Source organism: Struthio camelus, chromosome 11, assembly GCF_040807025.1.
Source record: "Struthio camelus isolate bStrCam1 chromosome 11, bStrCam1.hap1, whole genome shotgun sequence".
In the NCBI taxonomy this organism is placed as follows: domain Eukaryota; kingdom Metazoa; phylum Chordata; class Aves; order Struthioniformes; family Struthionidae; genus Struthio; species Struthio camelus.
In genome coordinates this window covers 17547415-17575243 of record NC_090952.1, presented here as the reverse complement: position 1 = coordinate 17575243, position 27829 = coordinate 17547415, and the positions used below count along the sequence as shown (strand labels likewise).

Below are 27829 nucleotides of genomic sequence, written 5' to 3'. Positions count from 1 at the left end.
TAGTAACTAAGATGATTGAAACAATTTCTCCCTGAAGTACTAATACAATAAAATACAAGCTAAACATTGACTGTTTCATCTGAGAGTCTCATACATAGATCATGCTATGTTGCTAGAGCTGTTCTATCCAAATACATGTGACAGTATGCCCGACAGTATGCCTTTCAGTTGTTCTCTTCCTTTCTTCTTCTTTCAGATTGTCCCTCTGAATCCTGTTTACAGTCCCCTCTCTTCTAATTTGCTGAGCTGGAGGTTAGTGTAAATACTCGTATTTTGCTTTAAAAACAAAAAAGTTGTCACATGAAAACTATACAGTGTTTTGCTAATCCTGAATGTGTTTCTATTTGTAGCGTTTTGTCAGAAAGAAAATTATTTGAACAGCATATTTTTATACAAGAAAGAAACAGTAGAGGGAGGTGTTCTCTTACTTTCGTACTATCAACTGTTGTGAAATATGTAATGAAAATCAATTTTACTCTGTGATGTGAAGTATATCTGAGTACAATTGAGTTTTAAACGTTTTGCGACTGAAAACAAAAGTCGAAAGACTGAAAAAATGTCCAAGATCATTGGTGTATGCCCTGGGACCAAAACTGAATATGCTCATTCAGAGACTTGGAATGCTTTAGATGCGCTTGAAGGGAGCACTGCAGAGAGGCGGTTTTGAGCCCACGAATTCAAAAATCATGCCAAGATTGTCTTTAAGACAGATTTTAATGAAATTTATTTTGACCTGTTTTCTGGATTTTGAGTCTTTGGGGAAAATATACTTACTATGATTATTCTTAATTTTATTCTTCAGATTGGTTTTTAAATACATGTTCAGATTTTGGCCTCCTTGCTGCTGCTTAGGGGCAGTTTCTATGTCATCGCATCTCTCGGGATGTACTGAACTACCACTCTCTCTCCTCATTACTGTCCTTTTCTGTTTAATCCTTCCTTTCTTTTCTTCCTATTTCTTTCATTGTCCCAACCAATCCAGTGCATCCCTTATATTTTTCCCATCTTGCCCACACTCTCTTTTCTTCCATAATCTTCTTGCATTCATCTGCACGTTGGTGGTTCTTTTGGCTGCTCCTTGTTTCAGGGCTCCCCGAATAGCGCGCTCTCACCCTGCCCTGTCCCTGCCTTCTGTGCCTTTGCGTGCATTTGCTGTCCTCTGTGCTCTGTTTCCCACACGCAAGGGCCTTCAACTTGATGCAATCTCTTTCAACCACTTTCATATCCAGGTTCTTGTTCCTCCCTCTATCTCCTCCTTGCCGCATTTCCTAAAAGCAGGTTGAACTTTGAGGGAAATATCAATCTCATTGTTCAGAGGTATGCAAACTCGGGCCCAATGAAAACATGAGGAAAGGTAAGCCAGTCTGGGTGAAACGTTCATGGACAAGCTTATAGTAGTTTGTGATACGTTAAATATTTACTCTGAAGCTGCTGATAAAATTGTACGAGTCTGCAGGCCTTGCTTAACCAGAAACATACATTAGTTTTTCCTGAGTGTCAGTTCAGTGAAGTGGATTAAAAATAGGTTTTGTCATAATAGACATATGGATTCCATTCCCAGCTATTTCCAAAAGGCTTCTTGTACAACCTCTTAGTAACCTCATTTGTAAAATGGGGGAACAATACCTGCTGCCTTCATATGGTTTTGCTCAGTAATTGGGTCTTTGAAGCATAGTCTTTTGGCTTCCATCCCAGTGCACCTGTCCCTTGGTGAAAGGGTATTTGATGGGGCTGTTTGTCTCTGTCTTTCAAATTGCTGATACTTTGGTCAGACACTTTCCCAGCTGGGGAGCCATATGTCGCAATTGCTTATATTCGGTGGCTTTGATTAGGCATTTTTCTTTCAATTAAATGAAAGTTGTCAGAATTGTTACATGATTGTGGATTTGTAGATAAGAGAAGGTGAAGTAACCTATCGGAGCTGTGAAGTAAGAAAGCAGTACAACTTGATTTAAAATGGGTACAAAACTTGAGGCCTGGTGGTATTTCTAAGAAGTGTAACTTTTGACACTAGCATAGAATTATATGTCAATAATGGATACTATAATAGAATTTTATAGTTTAGCAAATTATTACCTTTGTTGTTTTGCTTCTTCCTAACATATGAGCAAAGTATTTGTTAACTTTATTTATTCATCAAACCATTGGTTTTGCACTCAAATTATAACATGACAATTATCTTCACCCGGCAGTTATTTTCTGTATAGTTGTTTTTACGCAAAGATGTTGAAGCCATGTCCTCCTACTTGTAAGTAAAAAAAAAAAAAAAAAAAAACTTTTATCCCATAGATGCCTTTCATCTCTGTAAATTTATATCAAAGAATGTAAAATTAGCATTTTTCTTTCAGTCTTCAGTTACATTTAAAAATGATTTCTGCTGTGTGGTTCTTGTAGTGATATTCAGCCAGTGGTATCAATGAGAGCAGATACCCGAAGGAATCTTCCATCGCCTTTCGCAAGAGAGAAAAAAGTTAAAAGCAAACATTTTTCAACATGGACAGCATACAGGTGTTTGCAATTTTTCCTTAATTGGTAGAAAGTACATATAGTCACCTTTTATAGAACAATGTTTACTACGTACTGTTTTTTTTCAATTAACATCAGTAAGAAATCAACAGTCAAGCATGCTAAGAGTGAGTGCTTACCAGTTTGTTAAGAACATTGTCTTATTTTGGTTTTACAGTTTAAGAAGCAGCAGAGAAATGTCCATAAATCTTGGTTACTAACTGACAGGTGAGACAAGGGTTCTTAAAAACCAGGGCTATGTTTTCACAGAAATTGTATGTGAAACTGATTTAGTAATACTGTACTTACCAAGTCTGCTTGATACGAGTCTTATAATTGCATTATGCAGACAAACCTTTGTACTCGATTTTTATTTGCATCCAGAAATAAAATGTCATTCTGAAATATAATTTCAGATCAGCTACTTTTGCATGTCCTCTTGGCACGCAAGTAACATTTGGCTATTGTGGAAGATCTGATAACGAACATAGCAGCATCAAAGTCTGAATTTAAAATCCACCTAGAATGAGTAGCATGTCTGCAGTGATGGAAACTAAACTACACATTTTTGTCTTGTATGTACTACAGAAAACTCATTTTTCATTTCTGTGATATTTCTATGGAATCTTAATGGCATTTGTTTCTCACAAGAAAAGCTATCAAGTATTGCATTTTAACTATGTCTTTCCCTAGAAATTGTTTATTTGTTACATTCAGTGCATTTAATTTTAGAAGATTTAAAGAGGATCTTCAGAATAATATCAAAGGTGACTCATGAACAAATGCTTACTGGCCAGCTGGTGAGTGGAAGCTTCTTAATGTCACAATTTGGTTAAGGAGGAAAAAGACTTTGGATTTGAATTTTTAGGTCACCCTAAAAACTGGACACACCCTATGTTGTGTCCAAACTCAAGGAAAATATCAAGGAAATGTTTAAAACATTAAAGGAATTTTAAAAATGCCACAAACATCATATATGTAGGAATTCTCTGTGGAACCTCAGGCTCTGGGACATGTTTGCTCCACATATCTGTCAGATCGGAATGTGTTTTACATGACTTGTCAGTAGAATGTGTCTTCTAAGTGTTGATTTTGGGGAATGAAGGTGAGCAGGCTTGCCACTTGCTAAAATATGTTTGAATGACAGCCATTCTGTTTTGCTAAATTTCAACAGGAAAACTAGGAACTAAATCTGTCAGCTTTTTTAATACAAAGGAGATTTTGAAGGGATGGGGAGCTGAGAGAAATGGGGGTGGAAGCATAGCTACAGAACAAAAATCAGAAATAAACAGGGATTTATTTCTCACATTTATTTAAATTCTTGTCGTATTTTAGAACCCAAAGCTGAACAGGAGCGCATTAAGGCCACTGCTAATTTAAAAGAAAAAAAAAAAAAAAAAAGAGAAGGCTGTGGGAATATGTAAACTAGCTACCTACCTCACTGAATTCAGTGAAGTTTAGTATATCACGTGCAGAACTGAGAATGCAAACCAGAGATAGTATAGCTATGGCAGTACATGCTCAACAGAGACCAAGCTAGAGTCTATGCTGAATTTTGCACTTACCCTCAGTTTATTACGCTTACATGGGTGATGGTAATCCTTATCATTCTCAAAACTCTCAGCATCTGGTGCATGGCTATAAATGAATAATGCTTTGGGTGTCATATCTTTATTTCTGCAACTGCCGTTAATGACGTTCTCCATGTGCAGATTTTATTTAAATTCTACTTTTCTTTTGATCTTCCTGCTAGTATTTGATGTTGACTGATATTTATCACTGTGTTCTCACTACCTGCCCTAGTTTCCCTGGTGCATACCCCATGGCCCTCTTGCTTAATGCTGAACTGGCAAAGATGCTGGCAAGCATATCATAGACAAGCTGATGAAGTCAGACTAATGACTTAGGCTGGGTTCTGGATTTAAAGCCTTCACCGTTTTGTTTGAGGTATTTTTTGTTTTGATTTTCTTTGGGAGGGGTACGGGCTGTTACACCCAGCAAAAACTCTTGTACAGAAGCAGCTGATAACTAAGGTAGCATTGCTAGTCTGGCAAACTTAGCTTAGTGTTCGGTGAGCATTCAATGATATATCATAGAGGCCTTGGGCAAGTGCTTTAATTCATAATTTTTTGGTATATTTCTCCTGCTATTAGGTTACTCATTTTAAAAGTGGCCATATTTTACTGTCAGTGTCATTTAAAAAAAATTGTGCTCTTTCCAGTATAAATGAAAGGGAAGTGTTACCAGAAAACAAATTTTTGTGATGAGTGCTCTTCTGTTGGTACAGATGGCATCTGTGTATTTTTATCACTATAAATCATTCACAGTTGGAGTCATACTTAGTACAATAACTTGCTTTGTGTTTATTAAAATAATCACAGTTTTAGAAATTATATTAATCACTCAGTTCATCTGAAACATTTGTATTGGTAGGTGAAAAAACATATTTATTTTGAGAAAGCAAATAATTGTTTTCAACGTATTTATAAATGTACAAATGATAGACAAATTATATTGCAAATCAGCGACTTAATAAGCTGAAGTGTTGATTTGTAAGCCTTATTTTTCTCATACAATATATTGCAAGTGTATAATTGGTAAATCAGGACTTAAAATAGTGCCATTAAATACAGTGGGGATAGCTACTTGAATTTAAACTGAAATTGTGTATTTTTCATATTTTTTCCCAAAGTTCTAGTCTATTGATTAGACTCCACAAAAACTCTTGAATTTGTTTTTTATGCTATAATGCCTACAGTTGCATTTCAGCTCCCTTCAGCCCTGCTTTGGCAATTGTCTACAGCTGTACTAGCTTAGAGGGGAGGACAGAAAGGTTTTGCAGACTAGCTTTTCAGCTGGAAGAAAGAGATTCTGATCCAATGGAACTAATTTCAAACTAGGTTTATATTTGCCTGTTTCTGGAGATAGCTGATGACTTGTTTGGCTGTTAGCATAGCAAGAGCAGCTTACAGACTGCCCTGCATTATGTAGGTTACCTATGCTCCCAAGATGTCCATTCTAGCCTCTCCAGATGAGGTACAGGGGTGCCTTGTCCACTCTCCCAATGCCTTAGCAAAATCTCGCAAACATGGAAAGTGAGACAGCTGTAGGTCACGTAAACACCTACAGCTGTAGGTGTTTACGTGCTGCTACTCTTTGATGTATTGGGTGAGTTTGTGTAACTTGTACTATAATGTCAGCATAAAATGGGCCGCAAACCCCTGCAAAATTCCACGTGGAAATAGAAATGAGCTGTAGGCAGTGCTCCCTGCATCTTTGCAAAGAGGTAGAGAGGGAGCAGATTCAGTCCAAGCTCTTTAAACTGCGAGCTACAGCCCTAAGGAAAACAGAAAGAACAATTTCTTCATTCTCTCAAATGAAAACCAATTGTCCCCTGCTTTCCATAGCATATGAGAGAGAGGCGGGCCTGCAGGTACGAAGGATATTATCAGTTAATGCTGAGTTGTTATATAACTAATGTGACTTGATCAAGATAGAAGACTTCTTACTTAGTTATTGTTTTGTTCAGAATTAATGCAGTTTTCTGTTCAGAACCTGAGTGATTATCCAGTTGAACTAAGTTTTAAAGAATGGTATTCAAACTATGAAATATTTAAATTCATCTAAGATGTAGCCAGATAATGTGGGGCCAGTAACATTTACTGAAAACTACAAAAAAAGTATGTTTCTATAGTTAGACACACCCAACCTAACCAGTTTCAAATTTGTGCACACTTGCATTAGCAAATTGTAGCTTGCTTTGCTCAACTGAACTATGAGTCATAAACATATCAAAGGAAATAACATCCAGAAATCCAATTGAAGAGTAACACATAATTATAAAATTGGTTGACTCAAATGAACAGTCTTATTCATAAGCAGAATTATCTTGAATGACCTTCTATCTAAATATGCCTTTATATAAAGGGCCAGCACCTGCTATCGCTGTTCGTGTGAATCCTCTGAGCATGTCAGCGGAATTATTCCAAGGGCACAGTTGCAGAGTCAGGCTAGCTTTAGTGCTGCTGTTTCATGTAAAAACGCATGGAGGTGGCCTCTTTAAAGTCTTTTTTTGTTCTTGTAGTGCACATACACGTGTTTTACTGTTAAATACTTTGGATACATCAGGAGAACACTATAGCTGTATTCATGGTATAGAACGTAATTAGAAAGAGCAAGTTCTATATCTTACGCTGACTGATAAAATTCAGTTGCCTCTGTAATAGAGAGAGGGCAAATTTCTCACTTACATGATTCTGATTCTGGAGTGATTCCATTAACTTCAGGGCAGTTACTCAGTAGTTACCGTCATGTAACTGAGTTCAGAATTTGTCCCTTAAGATTTGAAAACATGCAGAAAACAGTTGTGAGAAGATCATGCTGTGGAAGACTGTAATGAGGAGAAGGGAAAGTTTCAGAAAATTATTTATTTAATCTATTTTATAAATTTATATTTACACATACATATATTTATATTGACACACGTTTATATTTACATATTTACATATCATAGAAAAAGGGACATCAAAAGTCATCCAGTACAAGCCACTGTGACAAGCTAGGATAACCTTTGGCTGTAGCACGTTACATGAGAAACCCTAGTTTCCTGTTAGAACGGCCTGAAACAGAAAACTGCCCTTTGTAATAAAGTGCAGGCAGCAGAGATCGATGTTCTACCTGGAGTAAACTAGAATTTGTAACAGAACTTTAGAGGAAAATGGATAATCTCTTGTACATGCTTTTTCCTATCAGCTAAGAATCTTCACCATCTTACTAGTTTACTAATGGTTCTATTATGCTTATCAGCTGGCATACTCAAATAGTTTTAGGGTTTTTTTTTTTTTTGGTAGAAATGGCTTATAATTTTTTGCATGCCTAATACTTTACATTTGAGGTGTTATTAATGTTTAGAATAAATCTAGGTTTATTAAGTTTATAGTATTATCCATGTTCCTAAATAGAAAAATCAATGTAATTGTTATATTTGGATTATTAAAGATTTATTTTTCTAGTGAAATTATATGCATTATACTTCCTGTATTGGTTTAAATGTCATAAATACTAAAATGCAGGAAAGCCGTTCTTCAAGGGAACATCCTGCAGTTGTGTGAAATTTTAAAAATGATTTATAAGATGGAGTTATTTTCCTGACTGAATTAAAATGTATATCTAAGTAATACAGCAACCTCCATAAAATTTGGAAGGAAGAGTTGGAGCTGTAAGACCGTAGAATTTGAGATACTGCTGTGCAATTATTTTGGAATTTCTCCTTGGAAGAATAAATTTCAACCATGTCTTGTAATGCCTCTGTAATGGGGCCTACCTCAGTAAGGTTCTTCAACGTATTTCTTTACTTTCCTCTTATTCCACTTCATCAGAGTGAGCACAAGCTACGAATTTGCAATAACTTATTGTATAACCTGTAATAATATTCTGATGTAATAATGTATGTCCCAGGAAACGCTATGGGAGCTCACATGAAAATACTGTATAATTATTTCTTGCACTTGATTATAAGTGTGGAGGAAGTCTAAATCAGAAAAATAGCATTTATTTCCCATGCACACAAATTTACTGAAGTAACAGATTACAATTTGGCAGAGGTGAGAATAAAAGTTGTATTCCCCACATCTACACGAATGCATTTGCAGTGAATGGGTAAGGTAGATCATACAAGTTTTTTCTACAAAATTTTATAAAATTGCTATTGCAAGATTTCTGCCATCTGTAACCCATTTTAATAAGGCCAGCTGTTCTTGTGTTATTTTGACCTCATCCATTTCATAATTGCAAAGTACATCTCTTCTAGGTTTGGATGTGGTCCAAAATAAAATGTGTAAACCAAAATCAAAATGACATACTGAGACACCAGATCCTACCCTGTTTGTCCCTCTCTACTCATCCCTCTCCCTCTGAATTCAATGGCACTTGCACTTTTGTTTTCTGGTTTGGCTTCTCTGTAAACGTGAATGCTTTATTAAAAAAAAAAAAACTATCAGAACCACTTTTAAGTGTATTGTTACAGTGTGTATATATAGTAACAGGTTATACAGTAAAATATAAATGTAAGAAAATGTTCACTAGATATTACTGTGGGAAGGTTTTATAAATTTGTCTTAGATATCACTTAAGCAAGAGAAATTCAACTAGGTAAACAGTATTTGTAAATATTACCAAGATTTAAAAATTCTTCTTGATAAATTGTTGGTTCGAATAAAAACATGAGGAAAAAAGGATGTGTAAACAAAAAGTTATAGTGCATGTATTTACAATTTTCATCAAGCAAATAATTGTTTAGATGTTTATGAGAAACATGCATTCTAGGTATGATGTGGTTTTAAAGTCTCTATGTGAAGTGTGACAAAGTAATTCCTCTAATAATTCAAACTTTTACATAATCCACTGTTCTGTTTAACTAAATATTATTTCTATAAAGCTTTTCCCCCCTACAGGTAATATGCACTACAGACAGTCCTAATTATTTGACACAATACTTAGGTTAAAACTTCTAACAATCAGTTGTTTGCTAGGGTTGTAATCAAATTTTATTATTGAATGTATGTTTGAAGGCTCAACTGCTTGAATACTGTGACTCACTCCACTGGTAGTTGAGCACCTTCTTTCTTCCTACATTTCGCTTATGCTTTTTGGCGAGTATTTTCAAATGTGAATGTCTGACCGAGTGGCCTAATCATCAGAGGTACTGATTTGAAACCAGTATTGCATTAGGGGACTGATCAGTAGTTCTGAATATCATATTGTTTGCTTGGAGTATTATATAGTTACTGTCTTTTCTACTGAAGCTCAAAAATGTAACTTGTGTTCATTTAATTTGTCTTTGACATTAGCTTCTGAAGAAAGGCAACATATCAGATTGAATAGTTAATTTCGGGGTTGGTTTATGTTTTTGATAATGCAACTTGTTCTGCAGTGGCTATAGACAGGTTACAGCATGCTTATAATTATATATCATATAAACACATTACAGCAGTAGTTTCTATAGGCACGGCTCCAGGAACAGTCTGGGTTTGTTCTAAATAATAAATACAGTGCCATTGTAAAGTGTGGGAAACGGTGCGTAACATCGAGTAACAACGCTTATGCTCGTAAGAGTATCATTTGATTGTTATGCACATAATAATACAAGAAAGAATTAATTAATTAGACTGTTAGGAAGGGGTTGGAGATAACTGTTTGCCAAATTTGTAGTCTGAAGATAAGACTAACTTCACTGGAAAATTCCTTACTGTCACCACTTGGTAGTAATAGAATAGAGGTAGGTTAATCAGCTTTTCTTCAAAATTACTGAATAAAGCATTTTTGAGAAAAGCAAGGCATAGGAGCTGTTAGGAAGGAGTTCATAATTGGCAGTTGATGAACCAACTGGCATTTCAAGTATATCGAAGAGTGATGGATGTGTATGTAAAATACGTAGAAGTATTTTTGGTATGTCGCATGGACAAGCTCAGAGGTATTTGCAGCTGTTGGTGACTACATTTAGGTTTTTATGCTAAGGATTACTGTCCTCTATTGCAAGATGGCTCTTGGAACTCAGGTATTAACTTATGTTGCATCTTCACATTCAAGAATAAAAGATATATGAGTTCTTCTAATGATTCCCCTCAGTTTATTATTTTTATCCATTTATGAAATCCAGTTGGAGCATAACGGATACCTTTCTTTTCAGAGGAAAGAAGACATTTTAATATTCTAAGAAGGATTTCCTAACCAGTAATAAGACTATCACTAGTGGCTTTTGAGCTTGTTGAAAGTGGCTCACTGAAAAACAAACAAACAAAACCTCACAACAAAATAAAAACCATTTGAATTAACTAGCTATAACATATGCTGTAGGGAATCAGAAGATGAACAGGGGAAAAATGGGTATCGTCTTGTCAGCTTTGTCGTAACAGGAATAGCGTTGGTCACTCAGGGACATAGTTTTAGTGTAGCTCTAGTGGACAGTTGCCTGACCCTTTGCTGTGAACCATAGAGCTTCACATGAACTTGAAAGGTTCCACCGTAGTGTCAGTGCTGGATTGCTCATAAGGCCACTTAAGAGCAGTTACAAAACCTGCAGTAGGAACTGCTGAGGTCCATGGGCTCATCCTTTCTTTCCCATTCCGGGAAATTATTTCACAACTTCTGTTTTGTTTTTGTTTCCTGAAACATGAATTATGGCAAAACTGAGCAGATATGTTAATTTAATGACATTCTTTTGATTAAAACACTAAAACAAAAACAACAACAAAAAAACGAGGGGGATAGGGTTTAAAACATGCATTTATTAAGAGTTTACTTTATTATTACTGTACTATAGGAGAAAGGAGTGTGTGAATCTATTCCAGTTTCTTATGTAGGAAAGGAAAATGGTGTAAAATCAGAGAATAAGGTTTAAGAATACAGAATCATGAGGGCTGATTCTCATTCTGGAGCTGTACCTACCATACTGTGCTTTGTGATGAATCATTTAACATCCCTTTACTTCAGTCTGTCTTCTGTAATAAGGCACAAAGTGACAAGTTTTCATGAAAAGTATACTGATTAAAAACAACAACAAAAAATATTTTACATCTTTGCATGGATGCATAGATACAATCTATTGGTGCAGTATTGTGGTTGTTTCATTTAGTGAGTAGCAACTACTCACTTATTTGCAAAATTTTCCTTTAAAGACAGGAACTTACCTGCATATGTTGCCATAAAATAGTTTGGACAGTACTTACTGTCTAGAACACCTTCCTTTTAACAACTTCCAGAAACAGAGGACATGTGATCTTGGCTTGCTCCCATAATAACCTTGGTGGTGATCCTTATCATCCTTGTTATTACTATTATTATATTTATATAGCTGATAGAATGTCATAACACTTGGAAATAAATGTTCTGTTTAATTACAATAGAAGGACAGCTGCTAGGTGTAGTAATGACTGTTCTTTAATCCACTGTCTTTGAAGTTTAACTCCACCCTACAAAGTACCTTCTTCCTGATTTACATCCATAGTTCTCCCTGTTAAATGCTTGCACAAGATTTATGTGTGTTACTCTCCATTCAAAAACAACACAGAGATTAGAGATCAAAACTGTTTGAATCTGAGTCACAGTAAAAGTGTCCAGTCACCTGTCTTTCCCAATGCATTGTGCTAAGATGATTCTGAAAATATGATCATTTCTGCTCTAATCTGCAATGTAAGATAGACAGCAAGGTATGTTCTATTCTGCTAGTATTAGCAGGTTATAAACATTTGAATTATGAGATTAAATCGCATTCAAATATCTACCTAAAATTAGCCAGTTCAGTTATGTGCTGATTACTTGATTTTGTAAATTTTCTATTATTCTGTTTTCTATTAAAAAAAAAAAAATTAAGCTTTTCTTTTAGCTCAGGGACTTTCCCTTCAAGCTGCATTTTGCTCAGTCGTTAGCACTAAAAAAAAAAAAAAGTAGTGACAAAGCCACTTCAAATTCAAGATTTCTTTTCAAACTTTGTTCAAATTTTAAACTATCCCACAACCAGGTAATTTCAATAGACTGTAACAGAAAATTGATCTCAGTGGGAAAAATAAGGTACAGAACATAAAACATAATCCATAATTTGTAAAGTTTAGGAAAAATTTGGAGACACAAAACTTTTATTGTTTGTCTTCATATACTAATGGCACAAACAGAGTAATAATTATAATGGTGCTGTCAGTTTGAATTACCGCCTAAGATGTTATTGGCTCACATAACTGTTGAAGGTAATGCATCCAGTATTCTGCAAAAGTCTTATACAAGAATTTGGAAAAGGAATTATGGCCCTGTAGGACTATGCTGACATTTATTTTGAATATAAAGGTTTTGAATCTTAAATCTGAAATGAAATATCCCTCTCTTCCATTTTGAAGACAGTTATTGAGATGGAACTCTTTCTGTTGTTTCCACCAAAACATTAGATTTCCTGATCTAACAGTCCTTTGTAGGTCCCTCTGCGACCCCATAAAATACGGCAGTGCAGTGAGCTCTAGAAGACTGTTTAACATGAGCGCGCTTCACACCCTCGTGGACAAACCCAGACAGCTTCCAGGCGAAGCATAGTGCGTTCTGGATTCTTTTAAATGGTTTTGCAACCCTTGACTAATCCTAAATGAGTATGTCTGGTCTGCACAAAGTGAGGGGGATAGTCTGCCAAGATAGTTGACTTCTTCTTTTGGTAATCTTTCAGGTATTTCTAGAGAGAGTCTCTGTTTTGCTTTTTAAAGGGGATCTTTCTCTGAGAGGATTAGCTTTGTTTTACATGCTTAAGCTGTGAAAGGGAAAGCTATATGCAGTTTTCTCTGTCTGCCACAGACAATTGTAGAAATGATGGTCTTAAGTGGCAGCAAGGGAAATTTAATTTAAACTTGAGGAAAAGAGCTCTGATAACGAGGGCAGCTAACCCCTGGAATAGATTGTCTACAAAGGTGAGGCTGTTGCTAGAAAAAGATCAACAAACTTTAAGAAGCGTTTGGGTGTAGCTAATCCTGCCTTCGCACAAGAAAATGTATGAAATGACCTCTCAAGGTACCTTCCGTCCCTACTTTCTATGAATCTAGAACAGAAGAAAGTTAGGTCCCACAAGCCTCCTTTTTAGCCTTAGTGGAGGCTGAGTTAGATTTCTTTCCTTTCCCCATCAAGGCAGAAGTGAGGACCCTGATGCGCTTTTATTCTGTTGGTTTATTGGTTGTTACCTATTCAGTTTGTGTGGCTTGTAGTACCAGGTGTCGCAATTGTATAGTATAGAACAAAGAGCACAGTACTTTGCATTTCTCTTTCGCTTTTCTTCAAAGAATGATAAAGGATCTTGAAAATATGAATGGACTAAATGTCATTCTTTATGGAAGTGACAATTCAAGCATATAAACTATACCAACATATCTAAGTTCACACAGAAATGTAACAGGAACAGAGATCAGTTTTGCCTTCTCAAAATCCTGCCCCTCAATTCTCTATTGCAAAAGTGGGGAAAAAATTAACACTGTTGATTCCAGGAAGCTATAGTATATTTTCCTTTAAAGTATGCTGTAGTAATTTCTGACCTCATTGCTTAGAAGTCTGGAATTCTTATCTGTGATGCCAGGACTTTTTCCAGTTGAAAAGATGTTTTAGTTCACTGGGATGGGGGAATGGTAGTTAAGTCCGTTTGGTAGAGACAGCGCGCTCATGTCCAAAATCCCTATAATTAAATTCTTTGCACGTGTTTATACATTCGGTGAAATCAGAGGTCTTTGTGCTGTGTTTACTGAACAGCTTTTATGAGATATAAATACCAGCACATTCTGCTAAGTTTCTAACAAACAGAATGGTCTACTCAGTCCCAATATGGTCCTGTGTTATAGCAGATTGTATAGGATACTGCAATGATGGGAATTGCATTTAGATTTTATCCAGTGTTGTGTGTGTGTTTTATAAATTTAGATACATTGTGGGTGTATAGAAGCTGATTTTACAGCATTATTCATTAGGTGCCTTGTATCAAGTTGTGGCTCTTACTCTGTTCAGTGGCTGCCCATTAACGTTCTTTCTTGATCGTGGGTGCACAAAGCTTCCTGCAAAACTGGTTTGAACTAGTCACTCCTGCTTAAAGACTATTCCATTTCTTCTGTTCCTGTAGTTAGAAAAACTTATTAACAGTTGGTGATTTTCTAGGACTCTTCCCAATTCATAAAACTACAAACTGGGTGCTCACAGACCAGCCATGTCTCTGAAGAAGCATGGTAACTGACAGATCATTTATGAAAGGATCTTGATGATTACCTTGTACATCTGACTACTGGTAGAAGAAGGTTCTTCTGTGTCCTGACAGATCAGTCGGGTTATCAGCTGACTTGCAATTAAAATTATAAGGCAATTATTAAGTCAAGAGTTAATAGTGATAGTCTAAATTGCACTGACCACAGAATTAGCAGTTTGTGAATCATTTAGGAGAGAGCACAGTTGTTCTCTCTCTTCACTATTGCTGTCTGCAAATCACTTTCTCCTACACTGAATTTCTTAGCCATGGGTTCTTTGCTGTGAAATGCTTTCATTCTAACTGGTGGATAATCTTCCTTAGAGACAGAGAAGTTGGTCTGCTGGAGTGGAGGGACATCTTTTCTGATACAGCTGAGACAGTTATGATTCAGTGAGGTCAGAATCGTACCTGTAGCTTCAATAGCTGATAAAAATAAGAAGGCATAAATGAATGGAGCCAGGTGTACCATGGACCATACACACAGACAAAGAACTTGTTTCTGAAACTTGCCACCCCTTATTAATTTAATTCTTCTATTTTTAGTTTAGAAAACTTTTCTAGTATTCTTATCTTAAAATAATGAATCTTGTTTTTCAGATGTTATAAATCAGCTTGGAAGACCAGTATCTCCCTTGCAAAGGAAATAAAAGTTTTTCAAGGTGATAAGTCTTCAATAGCCTCTCAAGCAAGGAGATGTCTCATTACTTACAGTGCAAAATACCTCATGCTGCCTTTAGTATTTTATTAAAAAAGGTAATCTAAAGCACCTTTGTTTTTAATCCCCTTTTAATCTGGTGTAAAGCCTGTACCTGTTTAAATCTGATGGTTCTAGCTGTCTTGTTCACTGGTCTAACAGCAATAGAAAGCAAGGAGTGATCATATTCCAAGATATTTTTTATCAGTTTGTATAGGTCACTGACTAAAAGTGACCAAATATGAGTAAAAATATTGCAGCTAGCTTCAGTTGCCTTAGAGTTAGGGCCACGCGCACGCCTTGGGACACCTAGTCACTTACTACTTCAGGCACAACTCAGAGTGCTAGGGTTAAAAGAAGAGGGGTACGTCTTGTCTCTCTATACCACAGAAGTAACTTAACGCCTGGTTAATAAGTTGCCTGTGTAACAGGTAGAGATTTAAAAGTTTTATCATTCTGAACACTGAAAACACGTTTCAGGCAAAAAGGAACCACTGTTTCACATAGTACATTTCAAAAGTTGTTCATTTCCGAAAAATTTGTATGAAGGCTTTTTTATTACAGGGCAAAAGAAATCGCGTGTTAAAGCAGATTCTTTAGAACTTAACTAATGCAGCAATATTACATATCATGTATGGACTTGTTTAATGTATTACATATATGTTTGTGTGTGTGTCTGTGTGTGTGTATGCTAGCTTTTTTAGTATGTGTATTCCAACAAACAGCTATGCAAGTGAAGGCTTTTCTTGACATCTATAGCAATGCCTAAATAAAAATAGTTATAAAAGAACAATTATGTGTGGACCAGATAGCAGAAAGCAGAGCAGGAAGGTACTACCTATGCATGAATAGATTAATGCAGAAAACAGATTCAGTTAATATTTAAATGCATCTCTGCGATATGGGAAAAATGTCTGCTATAGCCATAAAAGCAGCAGCTAAGAGATGTTTTTAAGTATCAGCATGAATTTTTGTTATTGGGCGTATTGCAAGCTCATATACCTACGTAAACCACCAGCACTACCACAGCAGGGAACCTCTTTAGACTTCTACTTGCATGGAATAACTCATTTCCAGAGATGATAGGAAACTACTAATCTGTTAAGCTTTTTTAAATGATGAAACAGAAGTGCGGTTAGTGAAAGCCAAGACTGTTTAAGCCAAGACTCTCACTGCTCTATGAATTTTTTTCATGCTCTGCAGCCAAATATGGGATGCGTGTGTATAAAGAACCACCTTGGAGGAAGGAGCAAAGTATAACATTATTCATAATAAAGAAGTAATCCTTTATATGTCGATAGATTGTTTTAGAACATCATTTACAACCAGATTGAATGTGGGTGTTTAGGGAGAAGGTTAGGGGGAAGTTGCACATAGGGAATTAAACAAATTATTGGTTATTTTGTATGCCATTTTTGTATCTCTGACTCAGAAGGAAATTTACAGAAGTTGAGAAAAGATTAATTGCATTGTAAATACTTGAAAATGCTTTCGGTGGGTCAGAGTTGCAATACTATCAAAATGGTAAGTCATACGTTAACCTGTTGCATACCTACACGATTCCTGAAATGTTGTTAAAGCCAAAGAATTTTGACTGTTCAGTATGACAGGTCACGTTCTGAAGCTAGAACTCTTCTCAGAGAGGACAAAGGAAAACAAGTCTGCTAGCTGATACCACAGTATGACAGACCCCCTGCTTTTTCTGTCAGGAATGCTCTGTTCGCTTGTCTGATGCACATGTGTAATGAACCAGGCATTAATCATTCCTCTTTCAACTTTCATTTTCACAAGACTCTTACTGTGTATTAGGAGGATGAGATACTGAGGTTAAAAAAAAAAAGAAAAAGTTGCAAGAAGAATGTTTGTGCTTCTTAAAGCTCATTTCTAACAGTGGTAAAGAATTCTGGCTAAGGGCAGTGACTGGTTTTACCAGAAGCAATGCATAGGGTTAGCTCTACCTTGACAGAATTAGTTCTTGTATTCTAGGTTGTGTCGACAGGCAAAAGAGATTGGCCAGCTGCTACATTTCCAGTTGGTACAAGTAAAGCGAGTCCTAGAATAGAAAGTTAGTCAAATTGGGTTGAAATAAAAATGCCTTCCTCAGAAAAAAAGAACAATTTTGATTTTGTAAGGCAACCTTTCTAATCATGAAATTAAATTTCAAATATATTTGATTGAAATGTTTTGATTTTGACCTTCCCCCCCCCCCCCCATTTCACTTGCAAATAGCAAGTAGTTGTAAAACTAAGTGTAAGAACATTCCCAGTCCCTATCAGCAATAGAATCTCACTTTTGGAAGAATGAGGGTAAGTTAAAATCCTGCTGGTGTCTTCTGAGCTAAAAAAACAAAACTGAATTGGGGCTCTTCAGTGCACAACACACACCACAAATCATACAACACAATCAGAAAATAAAATAATATTAATCAATTATATGAGACTCTATCCTACCTGAATTCTTTATTGTGCCAGATAAATGCACTCACTCTTTACTGCAAAAAAGAATTTTAAAAGAAACGAAAATTGATATGCTCAAATAGATAATAAAAGTTACAAAGCCTTCTATCAAATGAAAATTCTCATAAACAAAATACCAAGTCCCATTTAAAAGAACTGTGTCATGTTGTTTATGCTGCCGAGTTGCTGATCTTGCATAAAGTAGTTTTGTTAATAAGGAGTTGGTTAGAGTAACACCCATAGTCCAAAAATGTGTTACCTTGTAGGAGATCTACGTTTTAATCAGCTGATGAAACAGATTGTGGGAGGATTATCAGGAGCTCTGCTGTTTCTGAAATCAGAGAGAAGAAACCACAGCTCTTTGGAAGGGAAAATACACTATCATCGAGTTTATTTCTTGCTTTTTACCTAGCCAATAAGGCACACATTAGAAATTTAAGCTTCCTTTGCTTTGTCTATGGAAGAGAAATTATTAGACTTTACAGCACAGAAAGTCAATCAAACTGAAATGAATTAATTTTGTTCAATGAAATGTTGCAGAATTTCTGTTTTACCTTAAAAATCCATGTCTGTGCAGACAGAACAGCATAAATTATGTACTCACAGAAGTGGCTGAAAATTCAGGTATAAACTCTAAAAATATAGCAAAATTTAGATCATTCCAAGGGAGAGGAACTAATTAAAAAAAAGTTTGATGACAGAAGGCTGTATGCTTATTACCCATAACTTATAACCCCTAACTGGGGAATATATTTAACCAAACATATAGTTTAAAAGAGGTAATTTGTAGGTCGTATAGTGTAAACAGTACACACGTCTTTCAATTAGCTTGTTTGGATCCTAGAACAGGATGGCCACAGTAGCATGAATCAGGTTAAATTTTCCCTCTTCCAGTTTCTGGCGATCAGATTGCCAGAGCTATTTAGATGTTATGTTCTAATCTGTATATAGCTATGACAGGCATTGACCAAAGAATTGTTTATTAATTATACTTGTTCCTCATCCTTCAGATTTGGCCATAGTAATTTTGTAGCAGTGGAATAACGTGGAGGAAATAACACATCTGAAATAGGTATGCCTTAAGCCATTTCTCCCTCTTGTTAAGTTGTTGGGGGGAAAAATCATCCATTTAAAAACACGACAGATAGTAAGAACTGATGGCCTTGCTTAGTAGAATTACACAGGTTGTAAATGTTTAAGATAATTCTAAACATTTTTCTGTGATTTTTATTTGCCTAATGATTTCAGATTTTTTTAAAGCTGTTTCTATGACGCACATTTTTTTTCAGTCGTGTAGGAATAAAAACAAAGATAAATAAAACCCCAAATCCCTATCTTACGCTTCCTAAAATCAAAGATAACAACGTTTTTCTTAAAATATGTGATAATTCCAGCTCCCTTATCTCCTATAACAATGAGGCTTGTTCTTTAGGCAGTCTGTCCAGGAGCAGGAAATGCAAGTTATTGTTTTAGAATTGAATTCATTTCCTCCTCTTTGGTCCTAATGAATGTAGTATCTTTCTTTGGCATAAAACACCTTTTGAAAGTAACCGGCTCTACAGATCAGCTGTTACCATATTACGTCCCACATGACTGCGGGCCCTTTTTCATTATCAGTTTTCCGAGAGCATCTCTGAACTGTAAATTAAAACTGGTGGCATAGTATAAACATCACTGGTGTTCAGATAACTTTTGCAATTTCCTAAGGAAAAGAAAGTTTAGCATCATCTTCTGCTAGTTATTTTGCACCAAACCTTAATGATAAAATTCTGTCTTTAGCACACAATGTTACATTCCTAAGTTATTTTTGCAGTCACATTGGGTAAATGGTGACTGATAGTTAAAAAGAGGCATTCACTCTGTGATACGTGGAATAAAGTCTTTAACTGATAGAACTTGTTCAGCATGTTTTTGGCTTGGTCACAAAACTCAGGCGTAGTATTCTCTGAAAAAAGTAGATCAACTGTTAAATATCCTTAATAATTTAAACAGGAAAATAGAACAAGAGAGTAACTTCCAGTAATGGGTGAGTACAGTATTGCATTATTTCACTTCACAGAATGAAATGTAATAGATTTTTTTAGTTGTTGAAGATGTTGAGAGCCATTATAAAAAGAGTGACCTTCTAAAACAAAATATTTTTTTCATTGTGTGTCCTGTTGTTATATTGTGATGCAAAGATTATTTTTCTTGCCTGCTGGTACAACTATATCTGCATGTTCGTTGACCATTTTAGAATATAAAATTGAATCAATAGCTAGGATGACTTAAGTTAGGAATTGTTGCATGTTCCAAGGATTTCAATTTGTATTTGAAGTGCATACACTTGAAACTACAATTGATATCACATATTTTATTACATAGGAGAAGAGGAATGAGTGATTTTTCCTCCAAACTTCCAACAAGACCAGTAACAGTCAGGTTATGGTCTGATCATTTAATGCCAGCACAATAAGTGATAGTCTCTAAAACATTCCCTCATTCTGTCTCTCGTGCCCTAAGTTTAGTTTAACCCTTTCTGCTTGCTCAACTTTCTTACCACCACTATAACATACAAAGAGAAGTGAAATTCTGAAATCATGTAAGAAGCATTTTAGATCCAATCTTCCTAGCTATGCATTGCAAGATACCTTGTTAAAATAAAATACTTCTGAATAAAATAATACAGCAGATGAAAAGTCATTGTAGATGAACGTGCAGTAATGAATCTGCAGAAAAATAATCCTTTCTTCACATACAAAATGAGGGGCTCTGAGGTGGCCTACTACCACTCCAGTGCAAGACTCTGCGGTTGTGACAGAGAACTCCGAGAAAACATCAGCTCAGTGGCAGTCAAAAAAAGCAAATCAAACATTAGAAATTCTTAGGAGAGTAACAGAGAACAAAACACAAAACATCACCACCATTGTATAAATCTGTGATTTTTCTGCATCTTGAATACTGTGTGATCATCTATTAGAACTGGGAAAGGGTCCTGAAAAGGACAAGAATGACTAAAGATATGGAGTAACATCTGCACAAGGAAGACTGAGTTGAACTGAGAGTTTTCAGCCTGGGAAAGAGAAGACTGAAATGGGGGAGGATAAAGGTGTACACAAGTAGGGGCTGTTGAATGAGGAGTTGGATTCAAAAGGAAGTTCTTCATGCAACAGTAGCAGATCTGCTGAACGCTTTTTTTCCAGAGAACATTGTGGATACAAGAGGTTCACATGAACTCAAGGGGTACTGGACAAGGACATGTGAGAGAGATTGGAGGTTACTAATAAGAAAAAAACATATTGTGCTTAGGAAATACTCTAAGTTGAAAAAAACTAAAGGCTTAGGAGAGTATTAAGGAGAAAGCGTCATACTTGCTTGTCCCGTTTGGACCCTTTTTTAGAATATCCTTATTCTTTGGCATCTGCATCTGCTACCGTTTGAGGTGGAATACTGGTCTAGATGGGCTCTTGGTCTTAACTGGTATGGTGGTTCTTATATTTTTAGTTATAATATAAAAAACTAGTGCTGTCCTAAGAGGAGTTTTTTGTTAACTTTGGTTTGTTTGTTTTCCCCGGGCGAAAAATTATATATAGAGAGTGAGTGTAGAGGCATGAACCAGAAATGTGAAGTACCAGGCAGTACAGAGAACAGCATATCAGCCTTTCTGTCAGTATTCTCCATCTTGAAAATGCTGTGGAAATGTGGCAGATTCCCTCTATACTAGCTACCTTTTCCCCCAGTCAGACCTTTGCTCAATACTCTTCTGTTCTTTCCCCTTCTCCATTCAGCTCCTAATAGCTCCTAGCACTATAATCCCTCCACCCCAGTGTGTGTGGTGATGTGTGTGCGTGCACGCACATATATATATATATATGTACATATATATACACACATATATATATATATATATAAATTTAAAATAAATAAAAATATGCATGTTTGTCCCCAGGAACTTCAGGCTGGAGATTTGAGATCCTGATGTTCTGGAAGTTTCTATATGCTGAGCATCTGTAGTTGTTTAATGAAAGAAAGAGGAATCAGAGCACAAAAGATGTTCTAAAACAGGTAAGTGCCATTTTAATGAACAGTGGGACAGGTTTGTGGTCAAAGATTGAAATTTCTGTTTTCCAGGATGTCAGGGTGCCACCTGTGCTTGCAAGAAAGTAGATGCAACTTCACTTGCACTTAGAAGCATCTAAATTCTCCCTTCTCCCCTCAGCCCAGTCATTTGTCAGTCCGCATGCATTCACGTTACAAGCAAAAGTCTGATCCTTTCTTGTGTCCAGCTGATTCTGCTTCTGTCTCTCCAGGAAAGTTTTACTCTGAATTCTGCCTGATGACAGATATTACATATGTATTTGTACAGATATAATGGCAAAAGGCAGTTGAGGAGCAAAAGCTTTGGGAAAAAAATTAAAAGAGAGAAATCAAAAAGTGAGGTCTGCTCATACAAGCAGTTTCATAGACGATGAGAAAGATCATGAGGCTTGATCTCCATAAAATTGGCCATAAACTTCACCAAGTAATTTTGGCATAAACCCACAATTTCTAGTTTAATGGAGCTGGTCTCTTAAAAAGGCATTGGTCTGTTTTTGACTTAAACAGCAAGCTCTAGACAGCCACCGTGTCGCTGGTAAGTTGTTGGAACGCTGTAGTTGCTTTCTTGTCTGAAAATACCTTGCTTCACCTCAGAGCCAATTAATTGTGTTAAGCTTTTGTTGGTTAAACTGGAAGAGAGCTCTGTAGCCAGGCTGTCAAAACCATTTAGAACGAGGGGAGAGAGGCATCTTCTCACGCAGCTTCTCTGCCGGCTACAGTCAGATCCAAGTAGCTCAGGTTAATGAAGAGGTTCCTAGGAACAAAGTGGCTGCACTGGGCTACCGGGATCAGTCTCTGCAGAGCGGCACCTTCCACCTTGAGGTTTCTCAGGTGCATTCTCAACTGCTTTCTTCAAAGGGAGGATCAGAAAACCAAAGCCGGCCTACTGACCGGCTAGTTCTAACTTCCCCTTCAATCTCTAAAGCCTTCCTTACATCTAAATGCAGATTTTTTTATCTCTGCATCTCCTGTTACTTATGGATTATATCTGTGCGGCTCCCTGCCAGTTTGCAGGCTTCTCTTCCTCAGCCTTTTTAGACACTTTTCCAACCCCATATTATGTTTGGGTAATTCTTCCCAAACATGCCAAGTAATTTCAATTATTTAAATGTAGATGCCAAAATACTACATGTATGTCTGTAATGGCTTGCCCAAGCAAGTATTTTTCTCTCCTGTTTGATACCAAAATAGTTTTACTTCTCCTGCCACAGTATCACAGCAGGAACTCTCATTTAACAGGTAACACAACCTTAAGATACAGAACAGTGTATTATTTTTAGGTTTAGATGTACATACAACTTTGGCCACATTAAAATTCAAATACTTTGTTTGAGGTCATTTTCATTAGCTGGTACAGATCACTATGCATATATTACTTACTGCTGTTATTTAGGACTCCGACAATCCTTGCCACATCTACAAAGTTTCCTGGAAGTTATTTCATATTTCCATTACAATAGGATGACTTAGGATGTGCCTTCTTTCTGCTGACCCATATAGGAAATTTTCAAAGCATTCTTTATTAAACAGGGCAGTATATTACACTCTGGTAAGTCCCTGAGTTAGCTAACGCCTAATGAAGTTTTGTATGTTCTACACTACAGCAATTTTTTTTCCCCTGGGGAATGTTACTGTAGTTTCGGAGGTTTCCTACTGAAGCATAAAACTTTTTTGTATGGTTTGTGTAAAATAGAGATTGGGTTGTTGAAACGACATTTTGTTGCCTCTCAGGAACTGTTTTCTTAGAATTGTTTTGTATGAAGCCATCGATTAGCTTTTCAAAGCTTCTGAAACAAGAACGGGCTTTCAAGAGAAGATAGGCGTATTTCCCTTTACGTGCGTGAACGCCATTTTCCTATGCATGTATTTCCATTGAAGCCAGTGAGACAGAAGTTATTCCAGATGCTTGTTAAATACTTACGCGTGTCTGTGTGGGTTTAATGCATGAATGAAAAGTGACGCTTGTATGTTTGATGAGCATGTCCCCAGATGTCACGGTAACTTAAATAATGAACTGCGGTAGGACCTCATGCTAAAATTCTTCTTAATGTCTGAGAGAAGGCTTTCGGTGAACGGCTAGTGGAATGCCATGTAGAATAACCAAAATAGCCCCTATTGTTCTATTACGTCCAAGATCCTTTGTCATAACGAGGTACTATAGGAACTATGTTTTGTTCTTGCGTCATCTTGAGAGCATGATTATTTTCCCAAGCTAGAGGGGCCTTCCTTAAATTTTTTTTCAATTTTTGCCATCTACTAGTAGTTGTACACTAGGTTTAAAACATTTCCAGTATAGATCAAATGCTTTTATAGTTGGATTTTATAGTGTAAGGAATGCAAATATCAAATAACTTAGCTGCAAAATCATCAGTCTCCCTTCTAGGTAGATGTTACATATTAACATTAAACATTAATTCTATCATTTCCTAACTCATCCAGTGTGGCCTGAAAACAATTAGTAAGCAGGTAGGGAAAAATAATCAAAAATATAAGGGTAATATTTGTTTATTATACAAGATTTTATAACTATGCTATTACTACATTAACTTGCAGAAGAAATGTTATATTCTCACTCGGGGCTTGCCTGATGTCGTGAGCACAACAGAGGAACTCAAAGCAGAATATGCTGGATCGGGAAGCTAACTGGAAGTCACGTTCTTCTCTGCAGCCCGGGATCTTGGACAAGTGACCGCAGTTACTTCTCTACAGGTAGAGATGCGCTGAGCTAGAGCGCATCTGTGAAGACGAGGACGGTGACCTACGCCTGCCTCTTGGCTTTGAGGCCCGCTCGGGCTCGCGGGCATTTAGGAAAGGCACACGGATTTTCCAGGCAAGCGCTGGAAGGCAGAGGGCTGGCCGGCCGGGGGGAGCGGGCTCGCCCCTGCCCCGCAGGAAGGCCCATCACGGCCTGACGGCGGCCCGCGGCCCACACAACCGCGGCCGCCGCCATCTTGTCCCGCCATGTTGCGCCCCCCGAGCAGGCGGGAAGCGCGGCCGGCGGCCCCGGCCCGACCGCCCCGCTCCCGGCCGCCTGGCAGCGGGCTGGCGCGGGCCGCGGCGCGCCGGCAGGGCTCCTCGGCCCTGCTTCCCGCTGGCCACCTGCCCGGAGAGGGGGAGGCGGCCGCGAGGCTCTGCCACTCGAAGGTGTGTCCTGCCCTAGGCGCGGCTCCCCCGCAGGTACTAATCGCCGCCCTGCCCCGCCGCCTTTGCGCATTTGCTGCGCTGCTCCGCTCCGCCGGGGAGCCGCAGGTCCGGGCGCTCGGCGCAGCGCGCCCCAGCCGCCGCCGCGGGGGGCTGCCTGCGGCCGGCATCGGCATGTACGGGGGGCAGCAGCAGCTGCAGCCCGTCGCGCTGCCGCCGCACCTGCAGCAGCAGCAGCACCACCACCACCACTACTACCGGCGCCAGCAGCACTACAACACGCTCCCCGCCACCCGGCGGCCCGCCTGCGGCCCCGAGCCGCCGCCGCCCCGGCCCCTGCCGTGCCCCGAGCCGCCGCCGTGCCCGGAGCCGCTGCCCCGGCCCCTGCCGTGCCCCGAGCCGCCGCCGTGCCCCGAGCCGCTGCCCCGGCCCCTGCCGTGCTTCGAGCCGGCGTCCCACCAGCACCAGGAAAGCAATGTGGCGTACGACCGGGTGAGGACCTACGGCCCCGGGTGCCGGCGGGTGAGCACCTCCTGCTCCTCCCGCGCGGGCTCGCCGCTGGAGAGCTCCCACGGCTACCAGCAAGTTATCTCCGGCTGCGACCCGCCGCAACAGGTAGGGGGCGGCGCCGCCGCACCTCCCCGCCTGCCCCCTCGCCCTCGGGGCGCCGTTCCCGGCCGCTCGCGCTTCCCCGGCCTCCTTCGTGCGGCCTGGGGCGGCCGGGCTGCCGCGGCGTCGAGGCGAGCGGGCGCAAAGGCCGCCCCGGGGCGTGAGACACGCGCGGCCTCGTTCCGGCGGGCACAGCGGGGCGGGGGGCTCCGGGGTGTCGTGACGGGCCGTCGCCCCCGACAAGGGAGGATCCGCACCGGCTTCCCCTCGGGGGACCCCCCGGTGCCGTCTGCCCCACGGCCGCGGGCCCGGCCCGGCGGCTCACACGCGCGCACTGGGTCTTCATGGTCTTGAAAAATACTTTGACCTTCAATCAAAACGCCCTGCTATGAAGCACGCAACCGTTTCGCCTCAGAAGGTAGGCGGTCCGGGGGCGGCTGACGGCCGCGGGGCGGGGCAGCCCGCAACGGCTGCTCCCCGCGTGCCGGGAGGCGGCCGCGGCCCGAACAGGGACTCCTCGCTGAACAGCGTGTGCAGTACAGCCCGGGCTGAACGGAGTACCGGCTGCCCAGGGAGCCCTTAAGAGGGAGGAGGGTTTGTTGAAGGAAGGGAGATGGGCGGACCGCGGAAAGCTGCTGACGACGTGCTGCCGTCCCCGAGGCGACCCGTCGGCTTGCCTCGCCTCCTCCGCGTAGCGTGTTTTGAATTGTGGCGGCTACGTGCGGACTGCATGAAAGATAAGAGCAGGAGAGATGCCATCTTTGAGCAAGGCTGCTAGTGAAATAAATAATGTTCGTGTACGAAAAGCTTTACATCACAGTAACCCACTTCAATCTAGAACTCTTAAAAGGGATTTTGTATTTAAGTTCCTCTTGTTATTCTGACCGGATAGATCCAGTCCTTGTTTCCTTTTTTGGCATTTCTAATTTACATTTTTTAACTTAAAGCTGTAAATACCGTAGTCTGTTGCAACATTTTGCCCGTTTTGTCAACAGAAGTGTAAAATTCTACCCTGATTCTAGACCTTGCACTTCTGGTTTCTGTTTCGCTCCCATTTCCATTAATACGATGTACACAAAAATACTTCCCTGCTTACTTGGCGCTGCTAAATACAAAAGTGCTATCAAATGTAATATAAAGGCATGTCTGCTTAGTAATTCTCTGTAAATCAGTGATGCTAACTAATAGCCTGCATGAAGTTAAGCAGTTACAGAAGTATTAGAGAATCTTCATTTAGCGTTGGTTTAAAAGTTCGCAATGTGGTTTAGCAGGTTTGCTGCTGTGTGTGTTTACAGGGAAGGGCCTGAAGGTTATCAATGGTATTTAATATAGTTTAACGTAAACGATTAATATCTTAGCTAAAACTTAGAAATGGAAAACTAGAAATTAATGACTTAGGAATAGCTTGGACTATAAAAACAGGAAAGGAGTTCAGAATTTGTGTATCAGGTTTTTCTCTGACTGTTATTAATAGAAGCAGGATTGGGATGCCCTGCTCAATATGGGAATGTATGTTTGTTTAAACTTCAACTCTTATTTAGCTTTCTTTGCTGTGGTATAAAAATACTTAACTATGAAACAGAACAGGAAATTAAGATAAATACAAAATCTTATTGTCTCTTAAAGCCACGTTTGCACACTGTAATGGCTGCCTTCAGCAGTATGGTTTCTGTAAATTCTGGAAAGTGAGGCACTTCACTAACAGCTTTATGATTTTGAACGTGATAAGACTCTCATCCCCACTGCGTTGAAGCTGTTGTTAAACAATCCACCTTTTGGCAGGTGTGAGGTAGGAGCATAAATACTGGTCTGTAACCTCCCAGATAAACAATCTGCTTGCTGGGCTAGATGATAGTCTGAATTGCGTTCAATTAATTAAATATTCATTAGAATAAATATTGCAGTCCTGAGCTTCCTTTACTCAGATGAGTAAATGAACAGTGTGATTATAGTCTCTTACGCTGTCTCTGCCCTACTAAATATGTTTAATTTTCAACATCTGTTTAGTCACTGAGTCCATGAAAGTCCTGCTGATGAAAAACAGTTTCTTGCGGAAGTGTTTTGCTGGATGAGACTTTTAAAGACAAAACAGGGTGTAGTCCAAATCAGGCTTTGTGTGGGTTGCAGTTTTTGCGATGGAGAGGGCAGGTGCTTCATAAAGATTAATTAGGCAGTTATTCAAGATGAAAATGGTAACAAATAGGGAGGTCAGCTGGGAGTAGACAGAAGTGACATAGCTTGTGCTGAATGCGAGTTGTCAGAAAGAAGTGCTGAGAAGAATGGCATAAGGAGCATTCGGGAGAGCGGGCATCAATTACTTCATATAAAGCTTTCCAAAGAATTGGCTAGCGCTCTCTTTGATTCTGTTGCCCTTTCAGCAGATCATTTATATCTGCGTAAACTGAATAACATAACAGTATCTAACTCGCATAGACGTTTTGACTTAATACCAGAATTTTTTATTAATGGTAGCCTGTGGTTTGAGCTTTCTACTGTTGATAAACCAAAGAGCTTGCTTTGAGCGCTATTTAATTTTCTTTTGCAGAGCTTTAGTAGCGTAATAATAACGAACATCTACGTTATTGTTGGTGCCCT

General features: G+C 38.8%; 1 protein-coding gene across 2 annotated transcripts in view; it reads left to right on the top strand.

The window, feature by feature from the left end:
* The first annotated feature begins 24683 nt into the window (after positions 1-24683).
* POF1B (POF1B actin binding protein) overlaps positions 24684-27829 on the top strand; it is a 23589-nt gene continuing 20443 nt past the window's right edge. For both annotated transcript variants that reach the window (XM_068957208.1, XM_068957207.1), the window contains exon 1: positions 24684-25240. In XM_068957208.1, coding sequence (XP_068813309.1) covers positions 24800-25240 — 441 coding nt within the window. In that variant the 5' untranslated portion in view covers positions 24684-24799. The remainder of the gene's footprint in view (positions 25241-27829) is intronic.